Here is a 10,507-nt window from a genome sequence, read left to right on the forward strand (position 1 = left end):
GGACCCCTTCCCCAAAAAAAATAAAAAAAAAAAAAAAAAAGAAACTGCTTTTTCACCTGTATGGGGTTAAATCAATGTTAAATGTAATAGCTAGAGTGGTTAAGAACCTTAATTTTGGCCAGTTGCCTTTGGTTATTGGTATTTGTTGTATTTTACATAGGAGAGAATAGTCATGTTTTTTCTTCATTCATTGCAAGGTTTATGGCTGACATCGTTATAGAAAGACAAAGGCATACTAAATTTATTTAATGAAGTTTTACTTGACATAAGAACCTTTGGAAATGAAGACTCCAAATCCCAGGGAAATCTGTCTTTTTATTCTAAGTCTGGTGACAGAAGTAGATAGTTGTATGTAGTGAAACAAAGTTAGATAATGAACTAATTGGGACCCCAGCAAGGCCTGCTTATTTTCTACTTTCCTCTGGGAATGACTTTGCCCAAAATGCACAGACTCTGGACTAATGACTTTTAAGTAACCTTGTAACCAAAGTGCTAAGGCAAATAAAACTCACTGAGCCATGTGCTCTTGTGACCTGGGCACCTGACCTTGATCCTTTGGAATGCCACATTGCTCTAGACAGTGAATGAATGTGATTATGCTTGAGAATTAGCAAATTAAAGCATTGAAAGGCAGCTCATTCATATTTGTATCTTCATTGAGAGCAATGATAATTGAGACTAATGCTTGACATTGTGTGTATGAGATGTTTTAGGCCTAGGGATGAAAGGGATGATAAGGATGGATCCAAGGTTGTAGTTCCCTAGTTGAAGCTGGAGAAACAGTTTTGAATAAAATTATAGGTGAGACCTGGCTCAAAAAGTTTGGGCCCTTAACTAAAGTGAGGAGTTTGGCATTTATTCATTCAGGTGCAACTTTAATGTTGGCATAGTAACACTGCACTTTTCCTTTCTTCTAAGTATACTTTAGGGCATCTGCTACATGAAAATCATAAGGCTTTAATCCCAGCCCTCAGGGGACAGAAGCAGATCTTCGTGAATTTGAGGCCAGTCTGGTCTACATAGCAGGTTTCAGGTTAGCCAGTGCTACACAGTAAGACTCTGTCTCAAAAAAAAACAACAACAAAAACAAACAAACAAACAAAAAAAACGGGTTGAGTATGGTGGTATGCTATGGTGGTACACACTTTTAATCCCAGAGCTTGGCAGGCAAAGACAGAGCAGGCAGATTTCTGTAGGTTTGAGGCCAGCCTGGTCTACATAGCAATTTCCAGGCCAGGCTACACAGTAAGACCTTGTCTCAAAAAAAAAAAAATAAAAAGGAATGTAGTAGATATAAAAAGTTAACAACTTTCGGTTAACCATCAGGAAATAGAAATTCAGGGAAGATAGGAATTGTTTTCCTTACTAAAAGTTAAACCTTTTCAACAGATACTTTATAGAAGGATGAATCACATGAAAAGTACATGACTTCACTTATCAGGGAAGCACAAATAAAACCACAGTTGGTATTCTACACACCTACAGGATGACTGAACTGGAATGCTTTTTCAGGGGAGGGTGAAATGGTATAACCGCTTTAGAAAGGAGCCTGACAGTTAAGGGAAAAAAAAAAAAAAAAAAAAAAAAAAACCCAAACATGCATTTATCTTGTGATCCAGAGATTTCATTCTTCAGTATTTCACCATGAGACAGAAAAACATTTGTTCACAAAAGATTTCTATGAGGGGCCAGCAAGATGGCTCAGTGTGTGAAGGTGCTTCCTGCCAAATTTAACAACCTGAGTTTGATCCTTGAGACTTCTGTGGAAGGAGAATATGGATTCTTGCAAGTTGTTATTTGATCTCTACATGCACGCTGTGGCATGTGCTCTACCGCCATATAAATGTAATAAAGCAATAAAAAAAGATTTCTATGAGAATTTCATAGCAGCTTCATTTATGGTAATCAAAAATTTGTGGGGAAAAGTCCATTGATAAGAGAATGAAGAGAAAAATTTATGTTGTATTTATATGATAAAATATTACTTAACAATGAAAAAGGACGAACTACTAATTTGTACAGTTAAACAAATCAATCTCAGAAATATGCTGAAAGAAATTTTGTGTACATAAGCACATCTTATGTGATTTCTCATCTACAAAGTTCTATAATAGGAAAAGCTAATTGTAAGTGAAAAAAACTTCATAGTGATTGTCTCTGAGGTGAGTTGGCAATGGGGGGTGACTAGGAAAAATATGAAGGAACTTTTTTGATTAAAGAAAATGTTCTGTGTTTTGTTAGGGGTTTACGTTGCATTGTAAGCTAAAAGGAGTGTAACCTAAGAGTTTACCTCTGTAAGGTCTCTTGAATGGTAAGGATTTGTACATCTCAATATATATTTTACTTAAAATAGTAAAATTATATTGTATTCTAGTTAGTCTTAGTTACTTAAAATAATGAAATTGTATTCTAATTAGTGGTCATCTCAGTTGCTTTTTCTGTTTATACAAGTGATGAATTATTTAGGAATGAGTGTGCCAATATTTCTTCTTGTCTAGAAATGCATAAACAAATATAATGGACTGATAGGTGGATAAATGAATGAGTGGATAGATGGATGAATGTCTGATAAGATATGACAAAAGAGAAAAATTTGAAAGCTAAAAAATAAATTGATGGACTTCCTTGGGCTGCACAGCCTCCAGGTGTCCTGGTGCCAGCACCTTCCCTGGGTAAGTCCAGTGCACCCACTGCACCTTGACTCCCCCAGCCTCTTTCACCCTCCCAGCTCCCCTACTATGTCTCTTCTCCTAGCCTGGGTACAGGCCCATTTCTTGTCCTGTCTCCCCAAACACCAGGGATAACCTCTCAGCCCAGAGCCACCACTGCTTCCTGATCCTTTGCATCTGGACCAACTCTAGTTCCTCCCTGCTGCCCCAGGAACCCTCTGGGCCTGGTTCTGCCTTCACCTCCCTTTATTTCCCTGGGCTGCATAGCCTCTGGGCAGCCTGGTGCCAGTACCTTTCCTGGTCCCCAAGAGCTCTCTGGACCAGGTCCTGCCCTCATATCCCCTTTGCATCCTGGCTGCACAGCCTCCAGAGTCCTGGTGCCAGCACCTTCCCTGGGTAAGTCCACTGTGCCCACCACACCTTGACTCCCCAAGCCTCTTTCACCCTCTCAGCTCCCCTGCCACATCTCTCCTCCTAGGATGGGTACAGGCCCATTTCTTGTCTTGGCACCCCAGATACTTGGGCTAACCTCTTGGCCCAGAGCCACCACTGCTTCCTGATCCCTTGCATCCGGAACAACCTGCTTTCTCCCTGCAGTCCCCAAGAACCCTCTGGGCCTGGCCCTGCCCTCACCCCCCCCCTTTATTTCCCTGGGTGGCACAGCAACCAGCTTCCTGAGACCAGCATCTATCCTGGGCCCTTCTCCCAGGCCAGCCCAACCCCCAAATTCCTGAGGACAGGACCTTAGGAGAAAGCCTGAGACCATCTGCGCCTCATCTCACTTGGGCCTCTGTGGGAGCTCCTGAAAACAAAAGCATTTAGGCCACTCCAATATAAAATCAAAAGAAAGAACCTGAAGCCTAGACCAACCAGCTTTTAATGCCCAAGTAAATCACAAAGGCACATAAAGTTTATAAAAAGAAGCAGATCTAAACTCAACAAAGGAAGGCTTGAGTCTCACACAAGAATCAGAAACTACAAAAGGAATTTACATGTCAAAGTCACAGAGAAAAAATAACATGAAAAACCAAACTAATATATCCCCACCAAGTACCAATATTCCTCTAGAGGAGTACAGTGAGAACTCCCTAGAGATAACACAGAACATGGAACTCAAAAGAACAATTATGAACATGATAAAAGAATTCAATGAATTTAAAGAACACACAGACAAATCAAAGAACTGAAGGAAGATAGGGATAAACTTCTGAATGAATTCAGAAAAGAGCTAGAAATATTGAAGACTACTGAAATATTGAAGAATTATCAGGTTGAAATGAAGGAGGAAGTTAAACATTCAATAAGCCAATTAGAAACGACAGGAGAAAGCCTCACCAATAGGATGAATGAAATGGAAAACAGAATATTAAGACTGGAAGATAAAGTGGAAGAACCAGACCACTCATGCAAAGACTATGAAAAATTTAAGAAAGCACAAGAATGGAATATTCAGGAATTGTGTGACACCATAAAAATACCAAACTTACAAATCATAGGCATACAGGAAAGAGAAGACTCAAGATAATGGTATGGACCAGATCTTCAACAGGATTGTAGAAGAAAATTTCCCAAAATTAAAGATGTGCCCATTACAAATATAAGAAGCATACAGAACATCAAATAGACAGGACCAGAAAAGAAACTGTCCATGGCACATCATAGTAAAAAACACTAAATGTTCAGAACAAAGAGACAATACTGAAAGCTGCAAAAGAAAAACAAGTCACATATAAAGGAAAACCCATCAGGATTACAGTGACTTTTCAGTGCAGACTGTGAAAGCCAGAAGAACCTGGACCAAAGTATTCCCAGTTGTAAATGACCACAGATGCCAAACCGGATTTCCTAGCTAAAATGTCTATCATAGTTGAAGGGGAAAGAAAATTCTTCCATGACGTAAATAGGCTGAAAGAATTCACGTCCACAAAACCAGCCCTTCAGAGTTCTTGAAGCAATACAAAGACCTGAAGAAAGGACTATACACAAGGGGTGACAGAAAGAAATTCAATGAAGGTATAACTGTGGAAATGCACAGCTATATCAAGAATGTGAACAGAAAAAAAAAAGATAGGATTCAATACACGTCTTTCATTAATAACCAAATATCAATGGACTGAACTTCCCAGTCAAAAGATACAGACTAGTTCAATGGATTAAGAAACAAAACCCATCTTTTTGTTGTCTGCAAGAAACTCATCTTACTTTCAAAGACAGGCACTACCTTAAAGTGAAGGGATGGAAAAAAGTATACTAAGTGAATGATACTAAGAAAAAAGCAGGCATTGCAATTCTAATATCTGCTAAAAGAGACTTTAAACTAAAACTAATCAGAAGAGATAAAGAGGGCCACTTCATTCTGATCAAAGGAACAAGAAGCCAAGAAGATATTACAGTCATGAACATACATTCACCAAACTGTGGTGCACCCAACATCATAAAAACAGTACTACAGGACTTTAAGACCCAGATTAATCCCAACTCATTAATAGAAGGGGACTTCAATACCCCATTGTTGCCATTAGATAGGTCAACAGGACAGAAAACAGAGACATCTGAATTAAGCAATATCATATATCAAATGGACCTAACGGACATTTACCAAATATTCTACCCAAGCGCCAAAGAATATACTTTCTATTCAGCGCCCCATGGAGCCTTCTCCAAAATCGACCATGTACTGGGGCCCAAAACAAAGCTCAACAAATACAAAAAGACTGAAATAATTCCATGCATTCTATCAGACCACAATGCAATAAAGCTTAAAATCAGCACGGGAATAAACCCCAGTAACCACATGAACACATGGAGATTAACACAATCCTGAATGATGAATGGGTAAAAGGAGAAATTAAGAAATAAAAGTGTTCCTGGAACTAAATGAAAAGGACAATACAACAGAATAAAACCTTTGGGACACATTGAAAGCAGTCCTTAGAGGGAAGTTTATAGCTCTATGTGTCTACATTAAAAAATCGGAAAGAGCCCGGTGTGGTGGCACTTGCCTTTAATCCCAACACTTGGGAGGCAGAGACAGGCGGATCTTTGTGAGTTCGAGGCCAGCTTGGTCTACATAGTGAGTTCCAGGGTAGCTGGGGCTACAAAGAGACCCTGTCTCAGAAAGACAAAAACAAAGAAACAAACAATTGGAAAGAACATGAATAAATGACTTACATTGCAACTCAAAACACTTGAAAAGCAACAAACAAATGAAACCCAAACCAAGCAGACAAGAATAACAAAAATCAGAGCAGAAATTAATGAAATAGAAACAAAGAAAGCAATGCAAAGAATCAGTGATTCCAAGAGCTGGTTCTTTGAGAAGATAAACAAGATTGATAGATTGCTATCCCAGCTAACCAAAAGAAAGAAAGAACACCTTCAAATCAACAAAATCAGAGTTGAAAGGGGAAAATCACAACAGACACAAAAGAGATCCAGAATATTATAAGGGAATACTTTAAAAACCTATATGCTACTAAGTTTGAAAACCTAAAAGAAATGGATGGGTACCTAAAGGCATGGGAACCACCAACACTAAACCAAGAAGAGATTAACAGCTTAAACAGACCCATATCACAAAAAGAAATTGAAACAGTAATACAAAACCTTCTACATAGTGAGTTTGAGGCCAGCCTGGGCTAAATGAGACTGTCTCAAAAAAAAAAGAAAAAACTGGGCATTGGTAGCACACTTTAATCATAGCACATGGGAGGCAGAGGCAGGTAGATCTCTGTGACATTCAGGCTAACCTGGTCTACATATTGAGTTCTAGGCCAGCTGGGACTACAGGGAGACAAAACAAAACAAAACAAAACAAAACAAAAAAAACTATAGACCCATATCCTTAATGAACATAGATACAAAAATTCTCAACAAGATACTTGCAAACCACATACAGACAAACATCAAAAAGATCATCCACCATGTTCAAGTCAGCTTTATTCCAGAGATGCAGGCATGGTTCAATATACTTGTCAATAAATGTCATAAATCATATAAATAGACTCAAAGACAAGAACCACATGGTCATCTCAATAGATGCAGAGAAGGCCTTTGACAAAATTCAACATGCATTTATGTTCAATGTCCTAGAGTTATTTGGAATGGAGGTAACATATGTCAACATAATTAAAGCCATATATAACAAACCCACCTTCTAAATGTAGAAGAACTGTAAGCATTCCCATTGAAATCAGGAACCAGACAAGGCTGTCTACTATCTCCACTTCTCTTTAACATAGCTTGGAACTCTTGCAAGAGCAATAAGACAAGAGAAAGAAATTAAAGGAGTAATAATTGGAAAAGAAAAGATTAAATGATCCCTTTTTGTGGATGATATGATATTGTATCTAAGAGATGCCAAAAATTCCACCAGAAAACTAGAAATTATTTTAACACATTCAGTAAAGTGGGAGGTCACAAAATTAACCTACAAAAGTCTATAGCCTTTCTATATACCAATAACAAGCAATAAGAGAAAGAGCACATGGAAAACTCCCCTTCACAATAGCTGCAAAAAAAAATAAAATATCTCAGAATAAACCTGAACAAAGACATTAAAGAGCTCTACAAGGAAAATTTTAACTAAGATCTCTATAATGAAAATTTTAAATCATTAAAGAAATTGAGGAAGACATCAGAAGATGGAAGGACCTCCTATGCTCATAGATTGGAAAAATTAATATTGTGAAAATGACGATCCCACCAAGAGTCATATATACATTCAATGCAATGCCAATCAAAATCCCCATGACATTTTTCACAGAACTGCCAAAAACCATCCTAAGATTCATATTGAAGCACAAAAGACCTCAGATAGCCAAAGCAACCCTGAGCACTAAGGGCAATTGGGGGGGGCGGTTTACGATACCAGATTTTAAACTGTATTACAGAGTTATAGTCATAAAAACAACATGGTACTGGCACAAAAATAGACCCATAGATCAATGGAATACAATTGAAGACATGCAATTTCAGCCACCTGATATTTGAGAAAGATGCCAAGAACATTCACTGGAGGAAAAATAGCATGTTTGGCAAATGGTGCTGGCAAAACTGGATCTCCACCTGTAGAAGAATGAAACTAACCCCCTATCTTTCACCTTGTACAAAAGTCAACTCCAAATGGATCAAAGACCTCAATGTGAAGCCTGAAATTCTGAAAGTGTTAGAAGATAACATGGGCAATAACCTACAAGACATAGGTGTAGGTAAGGATTTTCTAAACCAGACATCAACTGTCCAGGAAAGAAGGTCAAGAATCAACAAATGGGACCTCATTAAACTAAGACGCTTCTGTACATCAAAGGAAGCAACCAAGGAAGTGAAGAGAAAACACATAGAATGGGAGAAAACCTTCACCAGTGTCACATTTGACAGAGGTTTAACATCCAGAAAACACAACGAACTCAAAAAACGGAATCAAGAAAGGAAGTAACCCAATTAAAAGATGGGCTAAGGGACTGAGCAGAGAGTTCTCAGAAGAAGAAATAAAGATGGCTAAGAAGAATCTTAAAAGGTGTTCAGCATCACTAGTAATTAGGGAAATGCAAATTAAAACCACTTTAAGATTTCATCTTACCCCAGTCAGACTGGCTAAGATCAAGAAAACAAATGATACCAAATGTTGGAGAGGATGTGGAAAAAGGGGAACACTCATCCACTGCTGGTGGGGCTGCAAACTTGTTCAACCCCTATGGAAAGCAGTGTGGAGAACTCTTAAAAAACTACAAATGAACCTACCATTTGACCCAGTTATACCACTCCTTGGCATATACCCAAAGAACTCATCCTATTGCAGAGTCACTTGTACATCCATGTTTGTTGCTGCTCTTTTCACAATAGCTAAGAGATGGAAGCAACCTAAGTGTCCCTCAACTGACAAGTGGATAATGAAAATGTGGTTCATTTATACTATGGAGTTCTACTCAGCAGTAAAGAAAACTGAAATCATGAAATTTGCAGGTAAATGGATGGAACTAGAAACTGTTATACTAAGTGAAGTAACACATTCAGAAAAACAAAATCTATGTATGTGCTCCCTCATATGTGGATCCCAGCACCAAATCCTTATAAGTGAGTGTATTCAGACATTACTACAGTAACCAGGACAATGAAAAGGAACCAGGGAGGTAAAGGAAAAGAAAGAATCTGAAAGAGAAGAACAGTAGAAAATAGTTGTTAATAAGGATGATATGGATAAAAATGGTATTTTAAGGGTAGGGGGCAGGGAAGTTTATACAAGGAACCTAGGAGATAAGGGGAAAGAAGGAGCTCAAGAGAGGTAGGACCAGAGGAGAAGGGTATTATTAAGGGAGAAATGGGAAAAACGGGGGCACCTTAAATGGGGAAACCATGATGGAAGGGTTAGACAATGTGAGAGATAAATAATGCCTAGCTAGTTTTAGAAAACCAGAGGGAACCATATTAGGCCAATGACCTACTGACAAATTATACGTACAACCAGATCAAATAATTTAATGTATGTCTAGGCAAGGTTTATCTGAAAGCATTTGGTCTTTGCCCAAGCCCTTTCTACGTGGCACATGGTAATTAAAAGTACCAGACTGGTGGAACTAACCTTGGATATTTAACAGCCATACTATGAAGCCTATACTAATTTGGACAGAGGGACATAAAGACAGTTTTTGCTCCTTTTCCCTCCTAGGTCAACTAAGTTCTAGGGGACTATGAGCATCTCTCAAAATGTCATGTAACTATGGTGAGCCGCATATCCTCTTGGTCAAGGAGGCTGTGGAGACCCCACCAGATGGACCTGAACCAGTGTCCAGTCTACAAAAAGGGTCAACACAGAGGAAACATTTCCTCCATGCTTCCAAGTGAAGCCAGCCATCGTGGAGCAGGACCTTTGACTTATCTTCACATGGACGGAACTGGTAAAAGAAAGGAGCCAGGGGCTCCTCCCAAGCCCATGTTACCCCTTAGGAACAGATCCTCAAACAACCTTATGAGTAAAAATAAATTATTTTATCTGGGCCAATTGTAGGGTCTTAAACACCCCAAAAGTAAATATTAATGGGGTCAATATAACTTTTTAAGAGTCCATATGTATAGCTAAAGGCTATATAACAAGAAACAGTGCTAGACAGGCGATACGTTCCTTTGATACCTTTTGGCCAGGGTGGCCCTAACGACTCCCAGACAGTAACCCAGCATAGAACTGGGAAAATGAACAGCTGATGCCAATCTTAGCTACAGGAATATTAACAACTGATTGCTACTAGATGAACAGGTGATCTTCCTAAAGCAAGGAATTCTAGATAGCCTGACTAGATTCAGCAGATGGACAAGCAGTAGAGAATGGCTGGGGGTGCCATCAACACAGTGGACAGTAAGAGGGATGGCAGAGTATTATGGGCTCCAGTGTGTGGTAGGGGGGAGGCTATGGGAGGGTGCCATTTGGGAAGTGGATATATAAAGATTATGTGGGATGTTCTCTGTGATGTACACCGAAAAAAAAATCAGCAAATTAAAAAAAAAGACACATTTGCATAGAAATGATAAAAATGTACTTCATATTAAATAGTAGAGGTGGTAAACATTACCAGTGAAATCTACCTGATGACTTTATATCCATGCTCAGATGCCTAGAAGCTCAGAAAGTAACCAACAGTGACTAGAAATAATAAGATATTTAGAGATTAGAGACATAAGTGCAAACAACTAAGTGTTAGTAGCATTAGAAATGTAGGAAACAGCATATACTGAAATGGAGATCTTCTTTTAAGGGTAAAAACTCATTTAATTTTATGTCTTACAGGGCTTATACTGAGTTCAGTATTGTATAAGCGTATTAATTCAACTGTGAACCTAAAAAT

The 10,507-nt window shown here is 38.6% G+C and overlaps 1 protein-coding gene across 3 annotated transcripts in view; it reads left to right on the top strand.

The window, feature by feature from the left end:
* Positions 1-10,507, top strand: part of Ccdc171 (coiled-coil domain containing 171) — a 484,039-nt gene that overhangs the window by 22,653 nt on the left and 450,879 nt on the right. Inside the window, exon 5 of one of the 3 annotated variants that reach the window (XM_029565765.1) lies at positions 9,337-9,399. The exons of the other annotated variants lie outside the window; for them this stretch is intronic. Within the exon in view, the coding sequence (XP_029421625.1) occupies positions 9,337-9,362 (26 nt within the window). The 3' untranslated portion in view covers positions 9,363-9,399. Of the gene's footprint in view, positions 1-9,336; positions 9,400-10,507 lie in introns of those variants that run through there. 3 annotated transcript variants of the gene reach the window in all.

The sequence above is a fragment of the Nannospalax galili genome, unplaced genomic scaffold, assembly GCF_000622305.1.
Source record: "Nannospalax galili isolate Female #2095 unplaced genomic scaffold, S.galili_v1.0 scaffold98, whole genome shotgun sequence".
Classification (NCBI taxonomy): Eukaryota; Metazoa; Chordata; class Mammalia; order Rodentia; family Spalacidae; genus Nannospalax; species Nannospalax galili.